This window comes from Caretta caretta, chromosome 2 (genome assembly GCF_965140235.1).
Source record: "Caretta caretta isolate rCarCar2 chromosome 2, rCarCar1.hap1, whole genome shotgun sequence".
In the NCBI taxonomy this organism is placed as follows: Eukaryota; Metazoa; Chordata; order Testudines; family Cheloniidae; genus Caretta; species Caretta caretta.
Window position 1 is genome coordinate 228,583,609 of NC_134207.1, and position 14,782 is coordinate 228,598,390.

A 14,782-nucleotide genomic window follows, 5' to 3' on the forward strand; every position below is an offset into this window, starting at 1 on the left:
GACAAGAGACAAGTCAGAGTAGAGAGGGAGACCTGAAAGTCATCAGCATAGAGAATAGAGCAGAATTTGTGTTTGTGGATGAGATTACTCAGAGATAAGGTGTAGAGGAGGAAGAGAAAGGGACCAATGACAGAGCCCCATGGAGCCCTCAGGGAAAGTTGGAGGTGGGATTACGAAGATCATCCGAAGGACACACTGAAGGAGTGATGAGAGGTAGAAGAAGAACCAGGAGAGGACAGAGACGTGTAAGCCAAGGGAGGACAAGATTTTGAGACGAGGAAGATGGTCAACTGTGTTAAAGGCAATTGACAGGCCAAGGAGGATGAGGATGGAGTACTGGTTCTGGGCTCTGACTAGAAAGAGATCATTAGAGATTTTGGTGAGAATATTTTCAGTGTAATGCAGGGAGCAGAGGCTGATTTGAAGAGGGTCTAGGCTGGAACTGGACAAGAGGAACTCCAGACAGCAACTGTAGTCCCTGTTCAATGAGCTTAAAAGGGAAAAAGGTGATAGGGCAGTAGTTGAAGAGGAGAGTGAGGTCAAAGGTGGGTTTAAGAAGGGAGAGACTACCCCATGCTTGATATTGTGAAAGGAGAGGAGACTGAGAGGTTTTGCAAATGAGTTAGAGGAGGAGATGAGCGTGGGTGAGAGAGAGATCCAGGGATGGTACAGGACAGGATCACTGCGGCAAATGAAGGGGTTAGAGGAGGAGAGCAGGCATCTGCATCTGTGAATGAGGAGAGAGTTGTTAGATGAGAAAGAAAGGAAAACAGAGAGGAGGGGGAAGTCAAACCATTTTCTCTTGGAAGAAATTCACAAAATCCACTAACACACACCTTATACACTTGAGCATATATTTGAAATAACTTAAATTAACTAGGAGAAATAAGTGCATCCAGAGAAGACTAAATTAGAAGAGTTAAATTGCCTCACCTGCTGCCATCCCAAGATGTAAGAATGTAGACAAAATAACTCAAAACTCAAAGTTCAAAGTCCACTGGAGGCTGTTTCTATTAAAAGTTCTTCACAGCTTTCTTCTTTGTTTCAAAAGAATCTGAACATTTTTGGCCAAAGCAGGATCCAAAATTACTGTGCATTTAACAAGACTGCTGAAACAATTCTTTGTTGGCACAGCACAATGCTGCAAAACATTACATTCTTAGAATGTGGACATTGTACAGATTGCCAGGCACAGGAATAATTAGAGAAGACGAATGCTGCAGAATCTCAAAAGGTTAAATCTTTTCCCCTCCCCACATCTCTCAATTTTTTAATTGAAGATAAACGTAGCATTTGTAAAAGATACCCAAACTGATGTGCTAGAAAGCTAGTCTTCAAATGACAGGTGCAACATAAGAAAGCTATTCACCCACCAATGTCAATGAGCCTCCAACTTTGTCCTGCAGGGACCATAAATAAGGGACAAGAAGGACATTCAGTCTCCGTGCTGATTCAACCCAGGGCTCTTATCTAACGATTGCCAACATGAAGAACTATTCGTGCCAGTTGCACAGGAATGTTGTCATGTGGCCCTATTGCTTTTTTTGGAACAGTATTTTGATCAGAAAGCTGAACCTATATTTTCGAAATTAAAAAGATATGTTGTGGGGAGAAGGGAGAAAATGACAGAGCGCGAGAGAGAGCGTAAAAAAGAAACCAAAAAACCCAAAACTACTTTCCAACAAATATCAGCTCAGAACAAAAACAAAGATAGAGACTCAAAATTACCAGTTCCATTTCCATCTAATCCTTGTAAATAAGGAAAACTGTCCACTTCCCAAGGTGAACTGGCTGCAGTTAGAAATGCTGTCAGATCACTGTAGCTGGTGTTCTCAGGCAACTTTAGGGCTCTTCTTTGAAAATGAACTCGAGGTTGAATCCGTGCACCTGTGAAAATTAAAGGTGACATTATCCAAGGAGGGTAGATTGTTTAGGAGCTTATATTTATTTTGAACTGCCCTTTAAAAGTGCATTTAAAATTTCCATTACAAATTAAAATCTTTCTGTGATGGATAGATGCAACAATGAACTACTATGAAGGTGAAGATAATACCAAATTTTTTAATTAACTTTGCAATGGGTGATATTTTGTCACAAAGTGTTACTAGGTAAAATGTACAATGATACCTAAATACATTAGGGGTTTTTGAAAATACTTCCTCGTCTTACTTTAAGTTTCCTTGCACACCTCCAGTAATGAATACTGGTAAAACTAAAATTAAATATAGAGGTAATGCATGTAAAGTCTAAGGAAAGTTTGTAATTTACTATCTATGCTTTATTTCTTATGATTTCACTTGAAATAGAAAAGTTAACTTCACCTAAAGTCTTCTAGGTAATAGTTTAATAAACTAATAGTCTATCTGTAGTTCCAATTAATTTGTTCCATAATTCCTTACTTTGCTTGGATTATAATGGCTTGGTCCAATCATCACCTCACTGCACGTACAGTAAAACGATTATTTAAATCATAGTGCAAAACACTGCTAAATATAATTTAAGGAAAAACCAGGATTATACTATATGTAACAAAAGTAAATGTCATATGGGATAGCTTCACTAAAAACAACCTGGGTAAAATCAAAGGCCAAGGCTAACAAAATACACACCAATCATCTGAGGTGCTACTCTGTAAGAGGCAGGTCAGAAAGTGTAGAGAATGACTGAACAAATAAACAAAATTCAAATGAAGAATCTTCATCAAGCCCTAGACTCTGCTCAATTCTTCAGTATCAGGAATCCTCCTTAATTGCCGATAAACATGTGTCCCAAGCTACCATTCATCCTTCCTACCCAAAAAAGCCCAAGCAATCTTCCATGGAAGGAGAGTTTCACAAGTGTATAGTTGTAGCTAACTAAGGGAGGATATGATGGATGTGGGACGCTTGTAACCTTGGGCAGCCCTGCAGGCAGTGGGTCACTATTCTTTCTAGAGAAGAGAATCTGGAAACTGGGTGATTTTATAAAAAGTTGTCCCCCTACCTCTCAAAAAGGTCAAGTTACTTAACCAATGATTTATTAATTAAAACATCATATGTTCACTCACGCTCAAGTTCACCAGTGGTGTGAGCCACAGGAGAGCAAACCCCCCCCCCCAAAACAGTTACTAACCTTTCTGTAACTGTTGTTCTTTGAGATAATGCTGCATATGTCCATTTCAAGTTAGGGGTGTGTGCACCCCATGCACAGTTGCCAGAGATTTCTCCCTCAGTGGTATCTGTTGGGTCAGCTCTATGGCCCTCTGGTACCGCGTGCCTATGATGCAGTATAAGGAGTCTGGCCAACCCTACACCCTCTCAGTTCCTTCTTGCAGGCCAACTTTGACAGAGGGGTAGGAAGGTGGGTCGTGGAATGGACATGTGCAACACATCTTGAAGAACAACAGTTACGGAAAGGTTAGTAACCATTTTTTCTTTGAGTGCTTGCACATGTCCATTCCCATTAGGTGACTCCCAAGCATAACTGTTGGAGGAGGGATTGGAGATCATGGACATGCAGATTGCAACCCAGCGACCAAAACTAGCTTGCTGGATGATGGCATAGTGGCAAGAAAATGTATGCACCGATGACCAGGTTGCCACTCTACAAATGTCGTGGATCGGTACCTGGGCCACGAACACCACTGAAGAAGCAGCTTGTGCCCTCATGGAATGGGAGGCCCAAATGGTTGGTGAAGGGACATCTGCCTGCTCATAGCTGTGATAGATGTGATCTAGGATGAAATCCTCTGAGCCAAAATGGGTAGGCCTTTCATTCTGTCTGATATCACCACAAAGAGCTGCGTGGATCTACAGAACGTGGATCTATGTAGGACTCTAGGGTGCGTCCAATGTCCCATGCGTGGTGACGCTGCTCTCTATTCATGTGAGGTTTTGGGAAGAAAACCAGCAGAAAAATAGCCTGATTATTGTGAAATTGCAAAGCTACTTTCAGGAGGAATGCAGTGTGAGGGCAGAGTTGTCCCTTGTCCTTAAAGAAGATCATGTTCAGGCTTTCTGAAGTAAGGACCCTGACCTCTGAGACCCTCTTGGCCAAGGTAATTGCTACTAGAAAAGCTACCTTCCAGGAAAGATATGACAGGGGGCATGATGCCAGGGGCTCAAAGGGAGGGCCCATGAGCTTTGATAAGTCCAATTTTAGGTCTCACAGGGGACGGGCTCCCATATCTGCGGGTATAGCCTTTCTAAACACTTGACAAAATGAATGGCCATTTTGTGCAAGAAAAATAATAGGCCATCCACCAGGGGGTAGAATGCTGAAATCACTGTGAGATCCTCTTTAACCAATGAAATTGCTTGACCTTGCTGTTTCAGATGAAGCAGATACTCCAGCACTGTCCGAAGAGATGACTGAGAGGCCACGTTGCGATGACCAAACAGAAAAATGCTTCCACTTAGCAAGGTATGTAGCTCTAGTGGTTGGTTTTCCACTGCCTAGCAAGACCTGGCAGACATGCTCCAAACAGGCCAGCTCTGCAGGATTTAACCAAGGAGCTTCCATTATGTTAGGTGGAGCATTCGGCTGTGCTCCTGAGAGATAAGGTCTGGGAGAGGAGAGGAGGGAGCGGCATCAGAGTCACTACTGATAGGTCTACCAGTGTGCTGAACCAGTGCTGACGTGGCCAGGATGGGGCTATAAGAATAACCCTCACTCTGTCCAGCCTGACCTTCAGCAGGACTTTGTGCATGAGTGGAATGGGGGGAAAGGCGTACAACAGAAGCTTTGTCCAAGGGAGCAAGAAGGCGGAAGGCGTCCATGAGCGAACCCAGGCTGTGGCTGTGCAGAGAACAAAACCAGTGACATTTTCTGTTCTGCCTGGTTCCGAACAGCTCTACAAGGAGTGAAGAAAGACCTGCTGAGGTGATCTGCCAGCTCATTCTGGGCTCCCGGAAGGTGAGAAGCTTTGAGTGCTTTATGCGAAACTCCCATAAGCGAACAGCCACCTGACACAGGGGGGAAGAGCGAGCCCCTCCCTGCCTAAGACAGAACTTGGAGGCCGTGTTGTCTGTAAGTACCCTTATGTCCTTGTTTGCAATGTGGGGTAAGAACACCTAACATGCTAGATGGACTGCTCTGAGCTCTGTGACATCTATATGTAAAAAGAGAGCTCTCTGGGGCTACAGACCTTGAGTTCTGGGGTGTCCTAGGTGAGCCCCGCAACGTAGCTCTGAAGCATCCGAAACTAGGAATATCAAGGACTGGGGCCTGACAAAGGGAACACCTGAACCCACCAACCAAGGGTCCCTCCACCAGTCGAAGGAGGTGAGGACCAGAGTGGGTATTGTGAGCACAGAATCCAAATGATGCTGGCCTTGATGTACTCACCAAACCGCCAAGTCTAAAGGAGTCTGAGGCACAGTCTCACATGCTGCATTACATATGTGCATATGGCCTTGTGATCTAAAAATCTGAGGCAAAAATGGGCTGTCATGACAGGGTGGGCCTTGACGTGTGCCATCAGTGACACCGTTGTCTGGAAGCATGCTTCTGGGAGGATAGCCCTGGCTTGTGTAAAACTGAGCACCACGCCAGTAAACTCTATCCTGTGTACAGGGATGAAGGTTGACTTCCGATTGTTTACCAGCAGGCCCAGTGCTCGAAAGGTTGCCTGAATGAGGTGGATACTGGACTTCATCTGGGTCTCAGGCTGGCCTTTAATCAGCCAGTTGTCAAGATACGGGTTAACCTGCACCCTTCGCCTTTTCAGGAAGGCCACCACTATCGCCATGCATTTCATAAAGACCCATGGGGCTGCTGACAGGTTGAATAGGAGGACAGCAAACTGGAAGAGGGTCTGGTTCACAAAGAACTTGAGAAACCTTCTGTGGACTCAGAAAATGGAGATATGGAAATAGGCGTCTCTCAAACTGAGGGCAGTGTACCAGTCCCTGGGATCCAGGGAGTAAATGTTGGAGGCCAGGGAGACCATGCAGAACTTCAGCTTTTTCAGATAGCTTTTGAGGTCGCAGAGGACTAAAATGGTTCGGAGACCACTTTTGGCCTTTATAATAGGAAATAACGGGAGTAAAACCCCTTCCCTCTTAAGTCCTGAGGAACCTCCTCCACTGCTCCTAGCTGGAGGAGGGCTTGCACCTCCTGGACTAAAAGTTGCTTGTGAGAAGGGTCCCTGAAGTGAGATTGGGAGGGAGGGTGAGATGGAAACAAACTGGAGGGTAAACCCCTCTTCCACCATGCTCAGGACCTGACTATCTGTAGTGATACGCGACCATGCCGAGCTGAAGTGGGATAAATGGTTTGAAAATAGGGGGCAGGATCTGGTATGGGAACTGGTACAATGCCCTTGGGCCCCCAATCAAAAGATCTCTTTGGGCCCCCGCCCCCTGCATGTCTGGGAGGGCCAGGCAGCAATGCTGATGAGGATGGGGGAAGTTGCCTGTGACTAAAGACACTACTTCACTTCTTGTGTGGGTCCTGACAGGGTGGCAGAGCTGAGGAACAGGTGGACTGTTGGGTTTGAAATGTTTCCTTGAAGGTACCAGGGTATATAGACCCAGGGACTTGATCATGGCTCTGGAGTCCTTCAGGTCATGGAGCTCACATCTGTTTGTTCTGAAAAGAGTAACGACCCTTCAAACAGGAGGTCCTGAAGGGACTGCTGGACCTCTGCCAGTAGGCCAGAGGACTGGGGCCAGGAGCATGGCCACTACAGACACCATAGATCTATCTGCTACATCCAGGGCAACTTACAAGGAAGCCCTGACTATCACTTCCTCTTCTTCCAGAAAAATCCTGCCTGGATTCCTGAGGGAGAGAGTCCTTAAATTTTGACATCGACTCCCAGATGTTGAAGTCGTAACGCCTTGTTGGTCAGAGATGTGAAACTATAAACTGACAATAGAATAAACTTTTCAATCAAAGAGGTCTACTTTCTTTGAGTCTTTTGCCTTGGGGGGGGATCAACCCTTGCAGCACCTGCCTGTCCCTTTCATTGGCTGCTGACACCAGCAGAGACCCCGGGGAGGGGGGCTAGGAAGTATAAGTACTCATAACCTTTGGTGGGGACAAAGTACTACTTTTCTGCCCTCTTCAAAGTAGGGGGCAGAGAGGATGGGGTTTGCCAAAGGGTTTTAACTAAGGAGGGAGAGCCATCTTTGATGGGGCCACCGCAGCCAAGAGGTCTGCTAGGCTATACTAGGCTGTGGGAGGACCCTTACTACCTCCATTTCCAGTCCTAGGTTTGAGGACACCCTCTTCAACAGCTCCTGATGAGCTTTAAAGTCATTCAAGGGGATAGGGGGTGATGCGCCTGGCCCTGACACTACCTCGTCTGGTGTGGAGGAGGAGGCGGCCTGCACAAGCAGGGGTTCCTCCTCTTCTTCCTCTGCACCATGCTGATCCTGCGGGTCTGAATGTTGGTATCAAGGTAATTACCGGAGTCTGGGTCAGGTGCCGTTCAGTCAGATGGAGGAGCCCTTCTCTCAGACACCACCAAGTAAGAGCATCTGCGGGGGGAGGAGGGGCTTCTAGTGGGGGGAAGCCCCCCGCGTTCCAGAACAACCATTGCAGTTGCATAGGCCAGTGCCCATGTGTAGATACCCCCACACCGAGATCCTGCATCATGTAGGACTTGGGGGGGGGGGGGAAGAGGAGGTTATTGGTAGGGATTCCTCAACTGGGTGCACAACTTTGACTCTGAGCCTTCCTCTAGGGATCACGGAGCTGTGGTACCCATCAATTCCAGGGGTCGGTGCTGAGGATCTAGGGATTGATGCCAAGGTGGGGAATCCCGCATTGACACTAGTAGGGATGGTACCTCTTGATGCTAGCTAGAGGTTGGTACCTCTAGATGGTACCAATGGCCCCAGTACTGAACAGGAGCTCAGGGCAACATGCTCCCTTCTGCTCACTGACCGAGGATGCTGACTTTTGGACTGCCGGCAATGCTGGTACCGACAGTGCCAGCAAGTCTCTGGCCACAACAAATGCCTCCGGAGTAGACAGCACTGCTATCTCGTTAGTGCTACGCTATCCCTACGATGGCTAATCCAGGACCAAACTCAATGGAACCTGCAAACAGGATGGTGTCAACCATGCAGCCTGTTGAGTGGTGGCAGAGGAGTGGCCAGACTCAGGTTGCACTCCACTGCTTTTCCCATGCGTGGCCTTTTTTAGAGGGGGTGGAACGCCCCCATCGGCCAGTGACTGGGAATGGTGCCGAGAGTCCCTTACAACGAGCAGAGCACTCCATACTGATGCAGAGGTACTGGGTGCTGAGTCTGACCGGTTCAGCTCCGAGTAGGGTCTGAGCACCACCACCATCAGGAGTCACTTTAACCTTGTCTCCCAGTCTTTCTTCATACGTTATCTGAACAGGTGGCAGATCTGACAGCGTTCCTTGATTTGAGTTTCACCCAAGTACTAAAGACAACTGGAGTGCGGGTTGCTCAAAGGCATGGCCTTGCCACAGGAAGCGCAAGGCTTGACGCCTGGAGACCCAGGCATGCCCGGCTCCGGGAGCAGAGGAAGCTCCGCTAATGCAGTGAAAGTCCAACTAACTATTTACAACTACTAACTAAAGTCCAAACTGAGAAATAACTACTGGGAAGAAGAAAAAGAAGGGACGGAGTGACAAATGAGAGCTACTGAGAACAGCCTGCCAAAGCAAAAGGAACAGAGAGGGTGCTGAGTCAGCTGGACCCTCTATACCGCGCCACAGGCACGTGGCACCAGAAGGCAGGAGAGCGGACCACACAGGTACTACCAACGAGGGGAAAATTTCCAGCGACTGTGCATGGGGCGCACACACTAAGTGTTGCCAACTCCACATAACAGGAAGTCACCAGACAAACCCTGAAAAGTCGCTAGATCTAGCTGTTTAAGCACTCTAAATGAGTAAAAAATGTCACTAAACAAAATTTCCAGAGAATTATATATATGTGTATGCACCCAGGCAAGCTCAGGATTTGAACCACAAGGTTAGTGAAAGTGAAAGCCAGAGTCAGGAGGAAGGGGACATTCACGTGACTTGAACACAGAACTGCAGGGAGCCAAGAAAGTAGATTTAAAAATAAAAATCCGCTAGCCAGACCCTTTCCCAACCCTGTGTTTCCAGGGTTTGATTTCTGAAAACAGCTGGGCAGCTAACCCCAGGCCAAGACTGGGGAAGGAGTAAAGGGGAGCTTAAATCAAGCTAGCTCCACCTTTGATCCTGTAGTAAGGGCTTCATCCCTGGAGGCACAGTGCCCCTAGTCCCATTGGGGCACATGGCCTTGTCTCATCCCACCCCACCTTCCATCCATGTGGCTCTCCTTGCTGGCTAACCTGCTTCCCCCACGCTGCCTGCTTCATTAGCCATCTTCTGCTGCATCACAGGGTTCGCCACCTACTACGGAACAGCAAGAAAGAACATATCTGGGTTAAAAACAAACCCTGGCTAATGTGCTGCTCTCTCCAAAGTGCACCTTGCTTTAGCAAAGTATCTAATTAGCCTCCACAAACTTCTTTTCCTCGCCTGCAGATTATGGTGATCTCAGCCCAAGAAGCCCTGGAATGGGATTCCTTCCGAGGACATGCTCAATTGACACGTAATGACATATACTTGGCGTGCAAAAGAATGTAGGAAGAGGAGCATGGAATGGATTTTATGAACACTATTGAGCTGCTTGTGAATGATTTTGTGACTATAGATATTGGTGACTTCTTTCTCTGAATGTCACTGTAATTGGCAATGAAAGTCACCAGATTTGACACTTATTTTGCTAGAGAAACCAAGAAGTCGCTAAATCTAGTGAGAAAGTAGCTAAATTGGCAACATGTGGAACGGACATGAGCAAACACTCGAAGAATAAAAGGGTTAGAAAACCTGATCTATGAGGAAAAGGTTAAAAAACTGGGGTATGTTTAGTTTTATGAAAAGAACGGTGGAGGGAAACCTGATAACAGTCATCAAATATGTTAAGGGCAGTTATAAAGAGGATGGTGGTCAGTTGTTCGCCATGTTTACTGAAGGTAGGACAAGAAGTAATGGGCTTAATATGCAGCAAGGGAGATTTAGATGAGATATTAGGAAAAACTTTCTAACTATAAGGGCAGGCTTCTAAGAGAGGTTGTGGAATCCCTATCATTGGAGGTTTTTAAGAACCGAGTGGACAAACATCTCAGGGATAGTCTAGGTTTGCTTTGTCCTGCCTCAGTGCAGGGGCTGGACTTGATGACCTCACGAAGTTCCTTCCCACTCTACGTTTCTATGGTTCTAGTGCAAACACCTCCACACCACTTAAATCTTGCATAAGGACTCCTTTTGGGCACTGCTGCTGGAGGGGAGTAAGGGTGTACGCATCAGACCTACACAGCCACCGCACACGGCTGCAGTGAGGGGACAGGGAGGGGGAGGGATAGCTCAGTGGTTTGAGCATTGGCCTGCTAAACCCAGGGCTGTGAGTTCAATCCTTGAGGGGGCCATTTAGGGATCTGGGGCAAAAACTGGGGATTGGTCCTGCTTTGAGCAGGGGTTTGGACTAGATGACCTCCTGAGGTCCCTTAAATGTACATAGATCTTTTGGCTCTTACACTCCAGCCCACGGACAAGGAAGAGCTACAGTTACTATACCAGCCCAATTCACTTGTCCAGGGTTAGGAGAAGATTGGTTTCCCCAGATCCTTAAGATGCCACCCATATAAAACTAGATTCCTTAGACTCTGCGTTCAAGATTTCATCCTTATTGTTATCCCATTGTGCGCATTATTAGACACTCATCTGCATTTATTCAAAATCAATACACATGAACTGCAGGTTTTCCAATGCACCAGGATTTAAGACAACTCCATGTAGTATTTTACATTATAGTCTTCTTTAAACATCCACTTCAGGAAACCAATAGCCTTTTTCAATGGCTTCTCACCATTCACACTGTTTTGCAGCACACAGCAAGGCCCCATCTGCAAGCTCTAAGACAACAAGCAAATGGAGATTTAAAACAGCTGTTGAAGGCAAAGCTACTCTATTCCCAAGAGCGCTTTTCCATATTCAAAGGATGCTCCCTAAGTGACACAGGATCAAGAGCCAAACAATGCTCTGCTCTGACTGTAAATTATGACCGTTCTAAGATGCCCAAACCATAACATGGATGGGCTTGTTCTGCCGCTCTGTTACACCAGTTTTATACATGTCACTTCACTGAAGTCAACCAAGTTACTTCACAGGATAACTGATGTACGAGTGATAAGTCAGGCGCCTTATTTTCACAATTGCTTAAGCCACTAACCAGGAGATTAGTCCCTCCTCTCAGTTTTCTTTAATTAGTTTCCAGACATGAGTTATTGTTACAACAAAACACAGAATTTCACACAATTCAAGCGTTGCCACCGAGCAAAGACTGCAGCATCTGTACACAGATGGATCTAAACAGTTTAGCTTTAATTTCATCCGCCTACGAAGCAAACACCGATCACATGCACAAAGCTTTATTTGTCCAACACAACTGTATTGAACCTTTTTTTTTTTTTTAAAAAGCAACATTTTGAAAGTTGATAATTTTGCAAGGAAACGCTGAGTAAAAAAAAGGGGGGGGGGCTTTAATCACTGGAATGTTTTTGAAATAATTGTACCAGTTTCTTAAAACTAATACTACTTTTAAATGGTTAATACAGCAATTAAACACATTTCTGAAACAGGAAGAAATCTCTCTTAGCCAGTTTCCAGGCCTAAATGGAAAACTGCAACATTACAGACGAAAGACATTCACTTCAATGAATTCAAGGGGAAAAAAAAAAACAAAAACAAAAAACTTATCTCCCCAGTGCTGTGCAATATGATAATAGTTGCTGCACCTCAGGGACAGATCTGTTCAAACATTCAACAATCTCTGCCTACACTGCTTTGTATATGTATATGTTCCATATGGACAAGCATCCACAACAAACAACAACAACAAAAAAGAAAGCAGAATTAGGATTATCTCTATAACAGTTCAATGCAAAAATTGCAGGATTTTAGGCTGCAGTGTATGGATATAATTAAGATTAATCAGTCAAGTTGCCAAGTACCAGTATTATATTTCTGAAGGTTCACATAATTAAGAATTAAAAAACAAAGTAATTCTTTGTTGAGCCTGTTAACAATAATTTACTGAGAATAATAAATTATCTTTTATGGAAACCCGATATAGCACAGCCTGTGAGAGCTGAGTGCTGCCAACTTGTTACTGAAAATATTTTTACAAAGGGGCAAAAAATTTAAAGTCAATCTCAGTTTCCTCAAATACTATAGATTATACAGTTGGTACAAACTGTGTCTTCTAGCTAAACCACAGGACTGACAAAACTCAGTTCTTGATGACAGACTGGTTATGTGACCTTCGGTAAATCACCTAAGATCTTTGTACCTCGTCCCCGTCCCCCCCGCAATCCGTAAAATGAGTATGGTAATATTTACCAATCTGTACCATTCAAATGCAGCTTAATTCTGTAAGTAAGATGCTTTGAAATTCTTTAGTGGAAAGAGTCAATACATATTATTAGTGCAAGATACGCATATTGCTAAGGCCTTCTCTACACTGGAGAAATGTATCAAGGTGAAAAACTTGTCTCTCTAATTAACTGAACTGCACTTTTGGTTCTAAGTACAAAAAGCACCACAACCAATGGCTCAGAGGACCAGCAATGGGCGCAAGTTTCTCCCAATCTTTGAAGAGACTCTGTAGATCAAGTGCCAGTGTTGATGTAACACACTGGCACAAACAGCGGGTTGTCAACTTTCATAGCCATCGCTTTAGTCAGCTGTCAGAGCTTACAACTCCTTAAGCTGGCAACATTCCTTATTTCGTCAGCCGAGAGTCACCTCTCTGCACCTTCTCACATGCTATTATCCCCTCCTCGGAAATGGTTTAAGGCAGCCCTTAGTGTGAATGCCAGGTCAAACCATAATCCAGCTCAGGGTATGCAGTGTGGAGTCACTCTGCTGTTTGTGTTTCAATGTGTGCAAAATAACCGTTCGAAGCATGGTTGGCCTAGTGCAAGTGTAGGGAAGATATTGTAAAAAATGCCTGACATTACTTTTATGTATTAGTGGAGAGAGAAGATATCTATAGCTCCCACAAACTGAGTACTCAACCCTGCTTGTTGATAAACTGGTATTTTAGCACATTTTTAGATGGCATCACTCCTCTGCATAACCTTAAAGAGCCTATGCTTGACAAACTCCATCTGCGCAACTACTTCCAGAGTGCAGCAGTGGATTGTACCTTCAGCATGAGAATGAGGTTGGAAGCAAACTTGAAAACAAACGTCTCAAAGGCATATTTAGGTGTTCATCTTATTAATTATTCAATGACAACTAGTAACTTCTGTGCTGGGCAGGCTCTTCTGTACCTTTGATCAGTGCGCCGTAGAGTTCCCAATCTGTATAGCATCTCGGGGGCTTGAGTAAGCCCAATTCAGCTCTTATGTTTACATTGGGGAAAATGCTGATTAATTCCTCTGAAGTAACTGAATCTACACCAGTTTTACTTCAGTGTAAGTGAGTGAAGAATCAAACCATAAAAGTTTTGGGTAGGGATTAGGGAGAGCCCTCCCAGCTCTTGATGAAATGCCTATGTTGTTCCCCATTCATGTTTCAACACAACAGAAATACATATGTCCACTGTTGGTTTTTACAGAAAAATAAGAATTCTTAAGTTAAGAAGAGAGCATAGGTCCTGTGAGCAGTTTTTACTTTGAGAAGATGGGAGTCTAGGTATCAGCCAGTTTCCATAGTTAATAGCATTTTGGATACTTGTGCTCCTGCCTCTTTTCTTGAATCAGAATGTCTGAAGAAGAGAAAAAGTGGGGGTGGCAACCAGGTGGGTGTGACAGGTATTTTATTCAAAGTGGCAAAGCAAGGAAAGCTGTAAGGAAGCTGTTAGCCTCAATTTTCCATGAAAAGATTTTTGTTGTACAGTGAATTGTGAGATTTGTTAGCAAACCTGCAGAAGAATGAGAATCTCTAACACCGGTACGCTAATAGAATAATGCTGTAACCCTTGTTTCATTGTTTATCTGATGAAGGCTCCTGGGGTTCAAGGTCTTCTCCAATCTCCACCTTTTATTAATTAAATTCAAAACCTCAGCTCCCAAACTGCAGAATGCATGTACTATAGCTGGGTTGTTATACAGCCCTCTTTAACAGTGTCCCATCAGTTATATAATCTGTTTAGTGATTCTTCCACAGTGGAGTTTTCACTTATGAAAAGCCTATTGTGTTTGGCTGATTTCTGCCCATAAAAAATGTTAGGAAATCCTTATTCTATTAATATTCCATGGAGCATAGCCATTTTACAGGATTACAAAGCAGTAAAGAAAAGTAACACCCATAGTTTTTCATTAATTTTCTGATAAGAGAATATTTAAAAATTAGACGAAAAACTACTGCACGGTTTCCTACCAGCATGCACAGGTAAGATAAGAGGCAGAAAGAGGTCCTGGCTTTAATTTAAAGGTTATCAAAGCATCTGTAAGAGCTTCATTAACCAACTAACCTCAGTAAATCAAATCATTCTAATGAAATTAGACCTGGGTCTAATTTACAGTACTTGAGTGACAGATAAAGAGCTGGGTGAATTACCTTCAATTCTGCTATTCAGCTGTACATTCAGAAGTCGCAACAGTATGTCCACCTGACTGTTATTGCCCCTATATTAGTTTGCATTTTTGGGTCATGTGATGAGGTCTCTATGCCTCATACTTTTATTCTTTAAATCCAACCACAATAATCACAGCAGTAAGCAGGAAACAAATTAGACTGAATAGCAGACAGAAGTTTTATAACTAAAGATGGTTCCATGAC

General features: G+C 44.5%; 1 protein-coding gene across 4 annotated transcripts in view; it reads right to left on the minus strand.

Moving 5' to 3' along the window:
- Nucleotides 1-14,782, minus strand: part of FAM171A1 (family with sequence similarity 171 member A1) — a 136,322-nt gene that overhangs the window by 36,633 nt on the left and 84,907 nt on the right. For 3 of the 4 annotated variants that reach the window (XM_048838040.2, XM_048838039.2, XM_048838042.2), the window contains one exon: nt 1,729-1,887. The exons of the other annotated variant lie outside the window; for it this stretch is intronic. In XM_048838040.2, the coding sequence (XP_048693997.1) occupies nt 1,729-1,887 (159 nt within the window). The remainder of the gene's footprint in view (nt 1-1,728; nt 1,888-14,782) is intronic. 4 annotated transcript variants of the gene reach the window in all.